Consider the following 17,558-nt stretch of genomic DNA (forward strand, 5'->3'; position numbering starts at 1 on the left):
TAGATCAGGTCGTTACGGACGCGGCGATACCAAACATGTGTAGGGAATTTTATTTTTTTCATTTTTTATCAGTGATAAATGTGTTTTTTGATTTTTACTTTTTTTTCACTTTTATTCACTTTTTTTGGACCCAGACCCACTTGGTTCTTGAAGATCCAGTGGGTCTGATGTCTGTATAATACAGTACAGAAAAATATATATTGTACTGCACTGTATTTTACTTACACTGAACAGATCTATGCCTTTCAGCACAGATCTGTTCAGCACCATGGACAGCAGGACGCCTGAGAGGCGTCCTGTTGCCATGGGAACCTTCCCCGTCTGCTCAGAACTTTGCAGACGGGGAAGGGTAAGAAGGGGATCTCTCGGGGGGCTGTCTGGGGGCTCTCTCCCTCTCCATCGGGGGGCTGCAAAGGCACAGCAGCCCCCCGATGGGAGAGGGAGGGAGCTCCCTACGCTGTTAACCTTTTCCATACAGCGGTCCGTACGGACCGCTGTATGGAAAGGGTTAAACGGCTGACATCGCATCGCAGATGTCAGCCGTTTATACCAGGGTGCCAGCAATGTGCTGGCACCCTGGTATACCCACTGAACACCAATGAATTTTCAAGGGGAGGCGGGCGGGGGATCGCGATCCCGCCTGCCGCACCGCCCGCAACCCTCCCCCTGCACCTCCCGCCACCATAAAAATCATTCGGGGGTGCAGGGGGGGGGTGAATAAAACTTTTTTTAGGCATATAAAGTTTCTGATCCCCGCGGTCAGGGACCGCGGGGACCAGAAACTGCAGAAATCGCAGCAAACCGCAGGTCTGAATTGACCTGCGGTTTGCCGCGATCGCCGACATGGGGGGGTCACGGGACCCCCCCGCGCATTTAGCCTAGGTGCCTGCTCAATGATTTGAGCAGGCACCGGGTTCCGATCACTGCCGGCCGGGCGGCAGTGATCGGAACAACACATGACGTACCGGTACGTCATGTGTCCTTAAGAGGTTAAGCATGCATGGGATAGGCATAAGGCCATCCTTCATATAAGATAGGGCCAGGGGCTATTCATAGTATTCAGTATATTGGGCAGACTAGATGGGCCGAATGGTTCTTATCTGCTGACACATTCTATGTTTCTATATGTGTAATTTTTTTGGTAAATAAATTCCATTAATCCATTCACAATGTCATGCTCTTCCAGAGTTTTTTGTAAGATTATTGGGCAGTTTCTCTGCCTACAAGATATTATCACAGATGCTTGGTTTACTTTTGCAGTTCTCAAAACTGAATTTGACTCAGCAGAGATCACATGCCTCTTCTTCACAGCAAAAATGTTATAACATGAACAGAGTTGAGAAAAATACCTTAATCCTAACTTCTACAACCCTATCAATGCAAAATCAAACTAATATGAAAAGTTGTTATTCTAAAAATCTTCATCTACTTGCATATTATAAGTTATACCAGCAAGAATTAGTCTTTATGTAGAAAACTATGATTTAAATCAAGCCTTACTGACTAGTGATTTAAATCAAATCCACTCTGCCCCTAAATTAAACCCAGTGGGACCAATTGCCTTCAGAAGTCACCTAATTTGTACATGGAGTCCACCTGTGTGTAATTTATTATCAGTATAACTACAGATGTGCTGTGAAAGTCTCAGAGGTTTGTTAGAGAACATTAGTGGTAGTGATCAAACAGCATCATGAAAGCCAAGGAACACACTAGACAGGTTAAGGATAAAAGGGTGGAGAAGTGTAAAGCAGGGTTAAGTTATAAAAATAAATATCCCCCCAGCTCTGAACATCTCACGGAGGACTGTTCAATCCATCAGCCGAAAATGGAAGGAGTAAGGCACAACTGCAAACCTACCAAGACAAGGCAGTCTGACTAAACTGACAGCCCAGGCAAGGAGAGCACTAATTAGAGAACTAGCCAAGAGGCCCATGGTCACTGTGGAGGAGCTGCAGAAATCCACAGGACAACTATTAGTCGTGTAGTCCACAAATCTGGCCTTTATGGAAGAGTGGCAAGAAAGAAATTTACGAAAGAAAGCCATAAGAAGTTCCATTTGCAGTTTGCCACAAGACATGTAGGTGGCACAGCAAACATGTGGTGAAGGTGCTCTGGTCAGATGAGACCAAAGCTGAACTTTTTGGCCTAGATGCAAAACACTATGTGTGGCAAAAAAAAAATAATACACGGCACATCACACTGAATACACCATTCCCACTGTAAAACATGGTGGTGGCAGCATCATGCTGTGGGGATGCTTTTCTTCAGCAGGGACAGGGAAGGTGGTTAGAGTTGATGGGAAGATGAATGGAGCTAAATACAGGGCAATCCTGGAGGAAAACCTGGTAGAGGCTGCAAAAGACTTAAGACTCCGGCAGAGGTTCACCTTCCAGCAGGACAACGACCCTAAACATACAGCCAGAGCTACAATGGAATGGTTTAGATCAAAGCATATATTCATATTGAGGTGTTAGAATGACCCAGTCAAAGTCCAGACCTCAATCCCACAGGGGTTGAATACAAATGAACACCACTTTCCAGATTGAATCATTTTCTTTTCACTTCACACATACTTGCTACTTTGTGTTGGTCGATCACAAAAATTCCAGTGAATTACATTAACGTTTGTGGGTGTAAAGTGAAAAAATATTAATGTTATTTTAGGACAAGGCTGCAACATGAAAAAAAGTGAAGGAGTCTGAAGATTTTCTGAATGCCTTGTATATGATGGACTTTTGGCAAGTTGTATGACACTGATGTAAATTGACCATATGAATAGCAGAATTTCCAATGTGTGGATGACATTCACCTACGCTGGGGTGCTGGCTCTTTCTGTAAAATGCATGCAGCAGTCAGAAAACAATGGCAGACGTTTTGCCAAAACTTCGTAGCCCTCATCTGCTCTCAGTTCAACAGTAATTCCGCCAGAAAAAGACTCAGCAATCAAAAGACAAAAATGGAAAAAAAGGATACAATGATTTGCCGATCTGATGGGTTTCTCTGACGAGTTTTCTCTAGCTGTGCCATCTGCTTCGATTCCCTGTTCCTTGCACTTAAGGTCACTTTAAGATCCTCCTATTAAAAAAATTGAAAAATTAGTATGTTCACTTGAAACAAACCTACCTTTGTGTCAAACGCTGCTCCCCCAGGCCATGCGCTGGACTTGTGCCCTACCACTGGGCTCACTAGATAAAAATGGCACCCAGATGTAATTCACAGGGAGGTTCGCTGTGGATATGGCTGACTAAGCTGCTGGCATGTTTTCATTTACCGCCTCATGCACACGACCATATTCATTTTACACTGCTCATTTCCATGATTACGACCACCCTGCAATCCATCGGTGGTGGTCGTGTTTGCACACTACAAGAAAAAGCGTCGGCCTCTCTGGTTTCCGGGAAGTGCACATAGGCTAGTGCTTTTTCCTAGAGTGTGGATTGCAGGGTGGTCGTAAACATAGAAACGAGCAGTGTATAATGTGATGGAAAAATGAATCCAGCCAGTAAAAGGAGGCAATATGGACAATCACAATACATTAGTAAGTGCCTTGTATTAACTTTCTCTACATGATAAATGCCATTTGCTGAAGTGACACAACCCCTTTAAGTGTAATCCCCAAAGACTATAGGGGAGGTTGCACCAAGTCCTCCAAAGCAAGAGCCTCTGCTTGCAGCAGCTCTTAATTCTGTCCATATTACCAAAGAGGGCCTATAGACCAGTGTTCACACCACATGTATACAATGCAGAAACAACATACCCTCTTAAGCTTGATGATAGCTCCGTAGCTTTTCAGAGGTTCAACTACTTTGGACTCAAGTCTTTCCACCTAGTAATAAAATTCAGATCTTCAGTGCAGAAAGACATTGGGCAATGTTCTGACATTTCCACGTATTTTACTATATCAACCTGGAATAATGTCTGCATCACTACCACCTATGCCCTCCACTACATATAATGTCTATACAGATAGAAATGCTGGAGATCAATGCCACCCATGCCTTCCACTATATATACACACACTATTCACAAAGAGTTAGGGGTATTTGGCTTTTGGGTGAAATTTATGGAAAACGTAAAAAGTTCACACTACAGTGATAATATATCATGAAAGTAGGGTATTTAAGTAAAAGCAGCAATAGTGATTTCCTCATCTCAATTTATTGAAACAAAAGCTAACACCAGTGCTGGGTATACCCCCACAAAAAATGTCAATGTCTCAAAAACTTGTCGTGTGGCCTTGAGCATCAATTACAGTATGACTAACACGTCTCATGCTGTTCACAAGTCGAATTATTGTCCGCTGAGGCATGGTATCCCACTCTTCTTGAAGGGTGGCCCTCAGGTCATTGAGGTTCTGGGGTACAGAGTTACGAGCCTCTACACGGCGACTCAGCTGACCACATAGATTTTCAATAGGAATCAGGTCTGGAGAAAGTGCAGGCCACTCCATTTGAGCTACCCCAGTCTCCAGCAGCCGTTCCTTAATGATGCGACCTCGATGAGCTGACATCCATGAAGATGAAATTAGGCCTGTGTTGTTCATGCAGACGCACAATGATTGGATTAATGATGTCATTCAAGTAGTATGGGCTTGTCGCTGTACCATTCACAAAGTGTAGGGCAGTTCTGTATTGAGTAGACACACCTGCCCACACTGTAACACCACCACCAAAGGCTCGTCTGGTGACAACAGTGGCTGATGCATAGCGCTCTCCTTGACGTCTTCAACATCGTTGGCATCCATCATCTCTGCTCAGTGTGAATAGACTTTCATCAATGAACAGCACTGAGGCCCACTGGTCCAGCGTAGATGCTCCCTGGCCCATGCGAGACAATGATGCCTGTGGTGTTGTCAGATACAGTTGCAGGTTGTCTAGCAGGCAGACCACGCTGATGTAAATTGCTTCGAATGGTCTGAGGTGACACTTGGGTGTCTCTCACTTCCCTTAAATGTGCCTGGAGTTGTGTGGCATTCATCGTCCAGTTACGCAGGCCATTGTTCACCAGTCATCAGTGTGGGATGTTGTCAAAGGACGTCCACTTGTATGCCTATCTGTGACTCTTTCAGTCTCTCTGTATCTCTGTTGCAACCTGCTGATGACACTCTAAGCCAGGCATGGCCAACCTGCGGCTCTCCAGCTGTTGTAAAACTACAACTCTCACCATGCCCTGCTGTAGGCTGATAGCTGTAGACTGTCCGGGCATGATGGGAGTTGTAGTTTTGCAACAGCTGGAGAGCCTCAGGTTTGCCATCCCTGCTCTAAGCTCAGTGGCCACTTACGTCTGAGAACATCCTGCTTGAAGCCTTGCGAGGTGCAGTTGATCAATTGTTAGGTGTCGTCTTGGTCTCATGAGGTCAAAATGTGAACAGCATGATGAGGAGGACTGTTTAAATACCAACTCTAATTAAATCATGGAATTTATTGGAGAGATTCATGGATCAAACACCTGTTGTGAATTTTGCGGTTAAGCTCCTTGTTAAAGAACAGCAAGTTGTGCAAAAAGTACTGAAACATTGAACAGTTTGACATGTGCAATCAAAAGTTTAGAGAAGGTCACATTAAGTTTACATGTAAAGGTTAGAGTGCATTTTAGGTTAATCCTGAAATTTCACACACAAGCTAAATATCCCTAACTTTTTGTGAGTAGCTTATAATATTCATACAGACGGGAGTTCTGGAGATCACTGCCACCCATGCCCTACACTACATATAATCTCAATGCAGATGTTACTGCAGATCACTGCCACCCACATGCTACACAGAAAGCAACCTAGCTGCAGCCAATGACCTCACATGAGACGGGTCTGGCTAAAAACCACTGCTGCAAAAATCATCTGAAATGGACTATTTTTTGCTGCAGCACTGTTCATACAGTAGATTGTTTTCTGCTTTGCTTGGCAAAGGTTGAAAGTTGTGGGTAAAATGCACAGCATACACTGCCATGCTGCGGACCAAAATCCCACAAGTCAGTTAACTCTGCAGGCTCTCTCTACAGTGGGTGGAGGAGATTTCTAAAATCTCATCCACATTTTTTGTACTTTAAAGGCTATGTGCACCTTTGGGGGCAATTTTTTTTATTATTGCATTGTACTCATTTTGGGCTAAAAATTATATTTTTTTCAATTGCTCTTTATTAAATAATATTGAGCCTCTTTCTTTGTACGGCCTTGAGATTCTCTAGTAACATCCTCTGTGTTTTACTGTGTTCCAACAAGCAGCTCAGCTGACCGGTCCTTATAGCTCAGTTATTATCTGACTGATAAGAAAGTGGCTTAAATAAGTGTTTATCACCTTTTAGTAATTTCGAGATAATTATTACATGGCACAAAGTGAAAGTAAGATACATACAGCTAGAAAAACAGAAAATAGTAAAGGAAGGGTCCCGGAGACAAATAAAATCCTCTTTCAGCTCTTCTTTATTAGTTATGGACATCGACAGACATAACCATCAGGTGCACGGCAAGGTTGACGGGTTTCGGGTGAGTACCCTTAGTCGTAACAAATTGCTAACTGTGGTCCCTCAATATAAAGGGGTTGAAAGCACCCCTCCTCTAATGGGGAGGAACTGGTTTCAAGCAACATCCGTTGCACCACACCTAGACACACCTTTTTTCTATCAGCTTGCATCAATCAGTTTGTAATTAGTAGTACACTGTGCGAACCTTTCCTTGACACAGTGTACTACTAATTACAAACTGATTGATGCAAGCTGAAAGAAAAAAGGTGTGTCTAGGTGTGGTGCAACGGATGTTGCTTGAAACCAGTTCCTCCCCATTAGAGGAGGGGTGCTTTCAACCCCTTTATATTGAGGGACCACAGTTAGCAATTTGTTACGACTAAGGGTACTCACCCGAAACGCGTCAACCTTGCCGTGCACCTGATGGTTATGTCTGTCGATGTCCATAACTAATAAAGAAGAGCTGAAAGAGGATTTTATTTGTCTCCGGGACCCTTCCTTTACTATTTTCTGCCTGCCACGGGAACACTTCCCCAGGGCCTCTGGAGCCGGGATTATATGCAGACCAGTTAGGTGAGCTGGATTATTTTTTCCTAGCTAGAAAAACAGTTAACCTTTTGCGACAGAGTGGCTGAACATTTTTTATAAAGACCAATTGAAAAAAATATTTTAAAGGGGTTGTCTCATCATAGACAATGGGAGCATATCACTAGGATATGCCCCCATTGTCTTATAGGCGCGGGTCCCACCGCTGGGACATGCACCTTTACCGAGAACAGAGCCCCGCAAGGTGGTGGCTCCCATAAATTTTTATGTATTCGAAGGAAATAGCCGAGCCAGCGCTCGGCTATTTTCGCCGGCCCCATAAAAAATGAAAGGAGGGCGACTGCACATGCGCAATGCGCCCTCTTTCACTTGCAGGGTTCCGCTATCGATATAGGTGCGGGTCCCATCGGACCCGCACCTATAAGACAATGGGGGCATATCCTAGCGATATGCCCCCATTGTCCATGATGAGACAACCCCTTTTAGCCTAAAATGAGTAAAACTGCCCCTGAAGGTGTACATAGCCTGATTTAGAGAATCCACAGCATTTATGCCGCTAGTGTTGTATAATACAGCAGGCTATCCTGTATGATCCTGAAGATACCGCCATACCTCTGCCTGTCGATAGTCCTGAAGTTTGGCAAGTTCATCAGAAAAACCCTTTAGTCCATGCTTGAGATTTGGCGTTTCGGTGTCGGCATAAGCATTGACTTCTCTCACCAGGAGATCAGCTTTGTCCCGCAGCCGGGCAGTTTTTCTGACATACCCGGCATAGATTTGGCACAGCTCTCCAAAGTGCTTCTCCACATTACTGACTGTTTCTTGAATCTGTCTGGTCTGATTGTCTCTGGGGTAAGAAACAACAGTAGAAGGTCAGGCGTGGGTTGTAATACATTATAAATGAAGGATGAGGTTTTCTTTATGGGTGAACACTTCACTTACTTGTTCACAAGGCCGCGTATAATTTAAAGGGGTTGTCCAGGTTAATAAAATGTTGAGGGAAATAAAAATAAAAAAAGGAGATACTCACCAATCCCCTGGGGCTCCCGTTTCCAAGGGTGTCCAGTTCCCAGACGAAGATGTCACAACATATAGATACAGTCCTGATCAAAAGTTTAAGACCACTTGAAAAATGGCAAAAACTCATATTTTACATTGTTGGATCTTAACAAGGTTCCAAGTAGAGCTTCAACATGCAACAAGAAGAAATTAAAGTGTGACAAAACATTTTTTGAGCATTCAATTCATTGAAAATAACGATTAAAGAGGACCTTTCACCAGAATAAAGCATCTAAACTAACTATACAGACATGGAGAGCGGCGCCCAGGGATCCCCCTGCACTTACTGTTATCCCCGGGCGCCGCTCCGTTCTCCTGTTATAGCCTCCGGTATCTTCATAGTTAGGCTCCACCCAGGGGAACCTGCCGGGGTCTCTTTCTCCTATGCTGTAGCGCTGGCCAATCGCAGCGCTCAGCTCATAGCCTGAGAGGTTTTTTTTTTCCTCTCAGGCTAAGAGCTAAGCGCTGCGATTGGCCAGCGCTACAGCATAGGAGAAAGAGACCCCGGCAGGTTCCCCTGGGTGGAGCCTAACTATGAAGATACCAGAGGCTATAACAGGAGAACGGAGCGGCGCCCGGGGATAACAGTAAGTGCAGGGGGATCCCTGGGCGCCGCTCTACACGTCTGTATAGTTAGTTTAGATGCTTTATTCTGGTGAAAGGTCCTCTTTAAACTGAAACAGGCCGTTTTTCAGCTGATCCAAATTTTAGGACCACATGCCTTTAAAAGGCCAAATCTGTGCAAAGATGGATTCATTGTCATTTTCTGTCAGGTAGTCACACGTTGTGATGGCAAAGGCAAAAAAACTCTCCCTTTTTGAACGTGGTCGGGTTGTTGAACTGCATAAGCAGGGTCTCTCACAGCGCGCCACCGCTGCTGAGGTGGGACGCAGTAAGACAGTCATTTGGAATTTCCTAAATGATCCTGAAGGTTATGGAACAAAAAAGTCAAGTGGAAGACCCAAAAAAAATGGTATTACTTACCGGTAATTTGATTTTACAGAGCCCATGACAGCACCACCGGAGAGAGGAGGATCCGCCCCACAGAGACAGGAAACCTGCAGAATAAAACGGGCGGGCATACTCCTCCTCGTCAGTGAGTTTTCCAAGTATCGGAGGAAGGCCGCCACATGAATTAGACATGCATTTTGTATACAGGGAACATATATTATATATATTCTTTTTTTTTTTTTTTTTATAAAATTATTACTTTTTTTTTTTTTTTTTTCTCTGCACACCCGTGTAATAAAGAAGAACCATCAGGGAGGGAAACCCAGGGTGCTGTCATGGGCTCTGTAAAATCAAATTACCGGTAAGTAATACCATTTTTTCCTATCGCCCATGACAGCACCACCGGAGATTTACTAGAGTAATCCATAAGGGTGGGAAGTAGAAAGAAGAACCCCTTTACCAAAGGAAGGATCACCAGAAGAGTTCAAGTCCAACCTATAGTGCCTAAAAAAGGTCAAAGGGGAAGACCAGGTCGCTGCCTCACAAATTTTCTCCATTGGAACAGAAGACCTCTCAGCCCAGGAGGCAGCCACTGCCCTGGTTGAGTGGGCCCTTAGGCCCCCCGGGGGAGACAACCCAGATGAAAGGTAGGATAAGGAGATGGCTGACACGACCCACCGAGATATAGAACTCTTTGAGGCAGCAGAACCTTTGTTTCTCCCTTGAAACTGTAAGAAGAGTGAGGAAGATTTTCGCCAGGAAGAGGTAGAGGACAGATAGGCCAAAAGGGCTCTCTTGACATCCAGACAGTGGAGAGATTCTTCTTCCTCAGAGGAAGGATTTTGACAGAGAGTGGGAAGAACAATCTCCTGAGAGCGGTGGAATTTGGAGGCGACTTTTGGAAGAAAAGCCGGGTCAGGACGGATGATAACTTTGTCCTCTAAAATCAAGGTATACGGAGGGTTGATGGAGATGGCCTGGATCTCCCCAATCCTCCGAGCAGAAGTCAAGGCTATCAGAACGGATAGCTTTAGGGTAAGGTGCTTAATCGAAATAGAATCAATGGGCTCAAAGGGAGGCCCAGACAAAGCTTTTAATACCACCTCTAGACTCCAGGGGGGGGCTTTTGGAACTACCACCAGGGAAGACCTCTCCGCAGCCCTAAAAAACCTGGCAACCCAAGGGCTACCAGCTATGTTCTGATTAAACAGAATCGACAGGGCAGAGACCTGAACTCTCAGGGTACTGACTGATAGACCCATTTCTAAACCTTTCTGGAGAAACTCAAGAATAGGAAGCAAGGGAGCAACCCTAGGTAGGCTCCTTAACTGGATCTGGGCAAAATTTAAGAATTTATGCCAAACTCTGCTATAGATCTTTATAGTAACCTCCTTTTTACTTTTTAGCAGGGTAGAAACCAAGGCATTAGAGAACCCTTCCTTCTCTAATAACCACCTTTCAAAATCCAGGCCGTTAAATGTAGGCTGTCTACAGCTGGATGTCTCACTGGTCCCTGGCTCAGAAGGCCCCGGACCGTCGGAAGCACCCAGGGATCGGCGATAGACATGGTTCGGAGTCCCGTGAACCAGGACCTCCTGGGCCAGAAGGGCGCGATCAGGATTACTGTGGCCCGCTCTTCCCTGATTTTCCGTAAAACTCGGGGAATCAGGGGAAGAGGGGGAAAGGCATAAGCCAGGCGGAAATTCCACTCCTGTGTCAGGGCGTCTATCCCACAGGGGGATCCCGCTCTGCTTAGGGAATAGAACCTGGCCACCTTCTTGTTTGAATACGTGGCAAACAAGTCGATTTCGGGAACTCCCCAGAGATCTACTATCTTCTGGAAAACAATGGGGTCTAGGGACCACTCCCCCTGGGACAGGGTATGGCGGCTCAGAAAATCTGCCTGTTTGTTCTCTACCCCTCTGATGTGGACTGCTGAAATCGAGGTGCATATTCTTTCTGCTAGACTCAGAGTGACATAGGCTTCCTCCATAAGAGCCCTGCATCTTGTCCCTCCCTGCCTGTTCAAATAGGAGACTACAGTCCTGTTGTCCGAAAGGATCCTTAGGTCCTTCCCTTTTATCTTCGGAAGGGAGGCCCTCATCGCAAGGCCGACTGCCATTAATTCTTTCAGGTTGGAGGACTCTACTTTTTGTAGGGGGTCCCAACGACCCTGGAAGGAGGTTCCTTGAATGTGGGCACCCCACCCCCACGGGCTTGCATCTGTAGTCAGGCACACCAATCTTCCTGTTTTCCACGGGATCCCCTGGACGAGATTTTCCGTATCCAGCCACCATGATAGTTTCTGTAAGGTCTGGACTGAGATCTCCATTTTCGCATTCAAGGACCGGCTTTCCTTCCAAGCAGACAGGATTTCCCACTGTAAGGCTCTGGAGTGCAGCTGAGCCCACCTTACTCCCAAAATACAGGATGTGAGGGAGCCGAGGACCGACATTGCTGTTCTTACTGAAGTAACCGGTCTCCGGGTTAGATCCTGGATCTTGTCCTGGATAACTACTACCTTGCTTGTAGGTAAAAGGGTTTTTTGGAGAGAAGAGTCCAGTATTAGGCCTAAAAAGGTCTGCCTCCTCGATGGACGGGGTCTTGACTTCTCCTCGTTTATTATCCACCCTAACCTGTTCAGGATAACCCGGATCTCTGATACTGCCCAGATGCATGCTTCTTCTGTCTGACCTACAATTAAGAAGTCGTCCAGGTAAGGGACGAAGAGAATGTCCTTTTCCCTTATGTGGGCTGCTACTTCCGCCACTAGTTTTGTAAACACCCTTGGGGCCATGGAAAGGCCAAAGGGTAGAGCCTGGAATTGGAAATGCTCCAGTTGACCTTTCAACTGAATGGCCACCCTTAAAAACCTCTGGTGTTCTATTGAAATGGGGACGTGGTAGTATGCGTCTTTTAAATCGAGAACGGCCATGAAGCACAATGGATAAAGAAGATTGATTGTTGATCGTATTGTTTCCATTTTGAATCTTTTGGGCTGAATGAACTGATTTAATCTTTTCAGATTTATAATGGTCCTGAAAGAACCGTCTGGTTTTTTTACCAAAAAAAGTGGAGAGTAGAATCCTCTGCCTACTTCTTCCTTTAATACTGGGATCAAGACCGATTTCTCTATTAAATTCAGCACTTCTGCCTGTATCACTGATTTCCCTAGGACTGAAGGGGGGACTATGGTTGGAAGGAATCGGGCCGGAGGGGACTGAAGGAATTCCAACTTTAACCCTTGGCTGACTGTATCTAAAACCCACGGACTTAGGGAAATTTTCTTCCACTCCGTTAAGAAGCCCTTCAGCCTGCCCCCAACCGGAATCCTGGCGTCATTGTTGTTCAGGCTTTCTCTTGTCTGCGGAGGACTGGTTAAAGAAAAAAAATTTATTTTTCCTCTGACCTCTGAATCGGTCCTCCCTAGTTCTCCTATCCTGTTCCTGGCTACCCCTAAAGGGACGAAAGGACCGACTAAACCTATTTCTGCTAGAAAAGGATCCTTGAAACCCCGGAAACTTTTTCTTCCTGTCTGCCGCTTTATCTAGCAGGTCGTCCAGACTTGGACCGAAAAGGTATTCCCCTTCACATGGAACACCACAAAGCTTGGATTTAGAAGACATGTCTCCAGACCAGCCCTTCAGCCAAAGAGATCTCCGTGCAGAATTTGACAAAGCCGCTGATCTGGCCGCCAATCTAACTGAGTCGGCTGAGGCATCTGCCAGAAAGTCTGCTGCCTTCCTAATTGTAGGGAGGGAGGCTAATATCTCTTCACGGGGGCATTTATTTTTTAATTGGGATTCAAGCTCATCCAACCATACAATAAGAGACCGGGCCGTGCAGGTGGAGGCTATACTAGGCCTAAAGGAAGAGGTAGATGCCTCCCAGGCCCCTTTCAGAAAGGCATCCGCCTTTTTATCCAGCGGGTCTTTCAAGATTCCCGTGTCGTCAAATGGTAGGGCCGTTTTCCTGGAAACTTTGGATATAGCCACATCTATCCTAGGTGCCTTATCCCAAGACGCAGAATCTTCCTCTTTAAAAGGATATTTACGCTTGAGACTCCTGGAAATAAATACCCTCCTATTGGGTTTTTTCCATTCTCCTTTAATCAGAGCTGATACATTCCTATGCACTGGAAAGGTACCATGCTGCCGGGACTCCAACCCCCCGAACATAATATCCTGAACTGAGCGGGGCTCCCGAATTTCTTCTATGCCCATAGTCGAGCGAATAGCCTTAAGGAGTTTCTCGGTGTCCTCAACCGGAAAACAGGGTCTCCCCCCTATTTCTTCTTCCCCTGACGAGTCCTGTGACGAGATATCAGAAGGACCACATACTGAAGAAGGGATCTCACCCTCGTCTGACGATGGGGGTTCTCTGGAAGGTGCTCTGGTTTTAGGTTTCTGCCATTTCTGGGCTACCTGGGATGCATTAATCTCAGAGCGCACCAACGTCTGCAAACACTTATAAAATGAGGGAGACTCTTCAGCCACCGTCCTATCTATACAGGGCTGGCACATCTTCTTATCCCTGGGAAATGAATTACACAGGTTTGCAGGTCAAAATGTAATTACCCAGTGATACTCCGTCTAAGCTATAACAACAGTTATGTTTAGACATTTTCCATCTTACCATTCAGATGGCAAGCCCTTGCTGCATAACGCACATTCTTTATTCTTCTTCTTTGCCCCCACTTTCTTGGGCTTAGCTGGGGCAGGAACTGTGGGATCCTCAGATCGCTTCTGAAGGCTTTCATCCTCCATGCTCTAGCCGGAAAAGACGCCGGGCCGACAACTCGTGCACCTCTCATAGGCGCCTGCAGATGACGTCACAGCCGGCGTCATGTGACTATAGGAGCGCTCCACGGCCTACTCACAGCCGGAGCCGCTCCTCTTCCTCCCCCTGGTGGTCAGCGTTCTTCCTCCGGCGCCACACATGCCGCCGTCTCCCCGCACACTGCCGCCCCCTCCGGAGCTCAGATGTGCCTCTGCTGCAGCTTCCAGGATCGCAGGTAAGTGGGGGACCCACCGGAGGGAAGGATCCAGCATGTCGCTCTGCAGGCTTCCCATCAGAGACAGGAAACCACACTGACGAGGAGGAGTATGCCCGCCCGTTTTATTCTGCAGGTTTCCTGTCTCTGTGGGGCGGATCCTCCTCTCTCCGGTGGTGCTGTCATGGGCGATAGGAAAAAATTCATCAGCACTGAGCCGAAGGATCCAATTGGCTGTCCGTCAAGACACTGGACGATCCTCGACGCAAATTAAGGCCCTTACTGGTGCTGACTGCAGCCCCATTACATCAGACGGCATCTGAGACTGAAGGGCTTCAAAAACAAAAAACGCCTTCAAAGACCTCGTCTCCTTGAACGCCACAGAACTGCTCGTTTGGACTTTGCAAGAGAGCACCAAACATGGGACATTCAAAGGTGGAAGAAAGTTTTATTCTCTGATGAGAATTTTTTTTAACCTTGATGGTCCTGATGGTTTCCAGCGTTACTGGCATGACAAGCAGATCCCACCTGAGATGATTTCTACGCGCCACAGTAGAGGGGGCGCCATAATGGTCTGGGGTGCTTTTTCCTTCAGTGGAACAATGGAGCTTCAGGAAGTGCAGGGGCGTCAAACGGCCGCTGGCTATGTCCAGATGTTGCAGAGAGCATTCCTCATGACTGAGGGTCCTCGTCTGTGTGGTAACGACTGGGTTTTTCAACAGGACAACGCTACAGTACACAATGCCCGCAGGACAAGGGACTTCTTCCAGGAGAATAACATCACTCTTTTGGCCCATCCTGCGTGTTCCCCTGATCTAAATCCAATTGAGAACCTTTGGGGATGGATGGCAAGGGAAGTTTACAAAAATGGACAACAGTTCCAGACAGTAGATGGCCTTCGTGCGGCCGTCTTTACCACTTGGAGAAATGTTCCCACTCACCTCATGGAAACGCTTGCATCAAGCATGCCGAAACGAATTTTGGAAGTGATAAACAATAACGGCGGAGCTACTCATTACTGAGTTCATGTTTGGAAGTTGGATTTCTGTGTTGGGGGGGGGTTTAGGAGTTTTTTGGAGGTGTGGTCCTAAACTTTTGATCAGCTGAAAAACAGCCTGTTTCAGTTTATTCGTTGTTTTCATTAAATTGAATGCTCAAAAAATGTTTTGTCTCTCTCCCATTTCTTCTTGTCGCATGTTGAAGCTCTACTTGGAACCTTGTTAAGATCCAGTCATGCTAAATATGATTTTTTGCCATTTTTCAAGTGGTCTTAAACTTTTGATCAGGACTGAAGGTCACCGCTTTGGCCAACAGCTTAGTAGAGCTGCCCCAATGTCAAAAGGAAGCATACTTACCTGCTCCCCACCTCTCAGGTTGGCTCCCCGGCAGTGTTCACTGCGCCCCGATCCCCACGTGTTATCTTCTGGCATAGACGGGGTCACGTGCTTATCTGCAGGCAATGGAACACATCACCACTATGACCAGCGGTTCGTGTGACTTTGTCCATGCTGGAAGACGAGCTGGAATTGAGCGGCGGGGAGCAGGTAAGTATGCTTCTCTTTAAAATGGAAGGCAATCCTGGAATAGGCCATACACATTAAAGGGCATCTGTCAGCAGATTTGTACCTATGACACTGAGCTGAGCTTCTAGGTGTAATGGAAACGCCCCCGTTGCCCCTAGAGGCTCATCTGCATAAATGAAGGGTACTTTTACACTTGCGTTGTGAGGATCCGGCAGGCAGTTCCGTCGCTGGAAAATGCCTGCCGTATCCGAATCCGTCTGACAAATGCATTAAAATTCTGGATCCGTCTCTCCATGTCATCTGGAAAAACGGATCCGGTATTTATTTATTTCACTTTTTTAAAGGTCTGCGCATGCACAGACCGGGAAACTGCGTCCGGTTTTCCGGAACACTTGGTACCGGATCCGGCATTAATACATTTTAATGGGAATTGATGCCGGATCCAGCATTCCTACAAGTGTTTTGGAATTTTGGCCCGAGAAAATACAGCAGCATTTTCTCCAGTCTAATACCGTAAGAGTGACTGAACGGAAGACATCCTGAACAGATTGCTCTCCATTCAGAATGCATGGGGATAAAACTAAAGCGCTTGCATTGCAATACCGGATCCATTTTTCCGGTGTCATCCAGATGCGCAGACCTGGAAACCGGATCCGTTTTACCAGAACACTTGATACCAGATCCGGCATTAATGCATTTCACTTGAAACACATTCAGGCAAGTGTTCCGGAATTTTGGCCGGAGAAAATACCGTAAAGGGACTGAACTGAAGACATCGTGAACGGATTGCTCGCCATTCAGAATGCATGGGAATAAAACTGATCAGTTCTTTTCCGGTACAGAGGCCCTAGGACGGAACTCAATGCCGGAAAACTTTAACGTAAGTGTGAAAGTCCCCTAACAGGTCTCATAGGTACAAATCTGCTGACAGATGCCCTTTAGAAGCGTATTGGCGGGTTTAGCCGACTTGTATGTGTGGGACCTCTTGACCCCTTCCCTATGGCTGATGTTGGGGACATAAGGATGGACCAAATTGGATTCAACTGCCCGATCCTTTTATTAGTGGTGAGATAACAGAAGCCAGGATCGGGAAAGGGGGCGCCAACCGCTATCCATGGTGTGCGATCGGCTTTAGGGCTGCAGATCTCTGTAAGTGCAATATGCGCCTTACGTCTGAATGCACCAAGGACGTCAATGGGGATGGGGGGGCAGAAACTTCTGCAACAAATGACACCCCGGTGATTACACCGCAACCTCCACCGTGAAGCTAGAATTGTGTAGGGATCCAGTAACCCCGCAGCCAGCTGTAGAGTTCCCCCAATACAGTGATCGGCACTGCAGGGGTTACCAAGTATTCAGACCCCATCCTGTACATCATCCACAGTACCCCGCTTCCTGATGGGAGTGATACTCCATGTGATGCAGCTACAGATGGATGGTATATTTTCTATACGTACCTTGGCTGGAGGAACATTGTTGCCGATGGTCTGGAGACGTGAACGGTATTACGGGGAGAGGACCGGGACCATTCCTTCTTCCCCCTTCCTAGTAAGACCCTGCTGCACCCGGCGCCCCCTACCCACCGGCGACACTCCTCACCTAGCCCTGGCCTCTGGAGTCTGGCTCATGACGATGATGATGATGGCGCGTCCTCCGGGATCGCAGCTCTGACTCCTCCCTCTCAGTCACCGGGGGGAGGGAGGGAGGGGGGTGGTGGGCGCCAAAGTTGCCATGGTTTCTGCTTGACGCGTCCCCGCTGTACATGATCACGTGATCAAGGCGGAGCCTGCGCCCCTGGTAGTGGAGGCGGGGCCTGAGCGGCGCTGTGCCCTCGGAACTTTTTATTGCTCAGCAGCTTGTAATGCAGCCCTGGTAACCAGCTGCCATCGGAGGGAATCTGCCAATGTACAATTACTGTCATGGCGGTCCATGCAGTCTTTCAGAGTGAGAATCCCCATGAGGCTCAGGGTAGAGAGCAGGCTCACACAGGGGTACAGGTAAATCCCCCTGTGGGCCCCTGAGCAAGG

The 17,558-nt window shown here is 46.8% G+C and overlaps 1 protein-coding gene across 2 annotated transcripts in view; it reads right to left on the minus strand.

The window, feature by feature from the left end:
• CIBAR1 (CBY1 interacting BAR domain containing 1) overlaps nt 1–17,283 on the minus strand; it is a 35,167-nt gene extending 17,884 nt beyond the window's left edge. The window contains exons 1-4 of one of the 2 annotated variants that reach the window (XM_040431295.1): nt 17,131–17,283; nt 7,618–7,852; nt 3,758–3,826; nt 2,974–3,075 (exon numbers count right to left, since the gene is read on the minus strand). In XM_040431295.1, coding sequence (XP_040287229.1) covers nt 2,974–3,075; nt 3,758–3,826; nt 7,618–7,852; nt 17,131–17,159 — 435 coding nt within the window. In that variant the 5' untranslated portion in view covers nt 17,160–17,283. Of the gene's footprint in view, nt 1–2,973; nt 3,076–3,757; nt 3,827–7,617; nt 7,853–16,988 lie in introns of both variants that reach the window. The other variant, XM_040431296.1, reaches the window with a different exon arrangement.
• Between the last annotated feature and the right edge of the window lie 275 nt (nt 17,284–17,558).

This window comes from Bufo bufo, chromosome 5 (assembly GCF_905171765.1).
Source record: "Bufo bufo chromosome 5, aBufBuf1.1, whole genome shotgun sequence".
Lineage (NCBI taxonomy): Eukaryota > Metazoa > Chordata > Amphibia > Anura > Bufonidae > Bufo > Bufo bufo.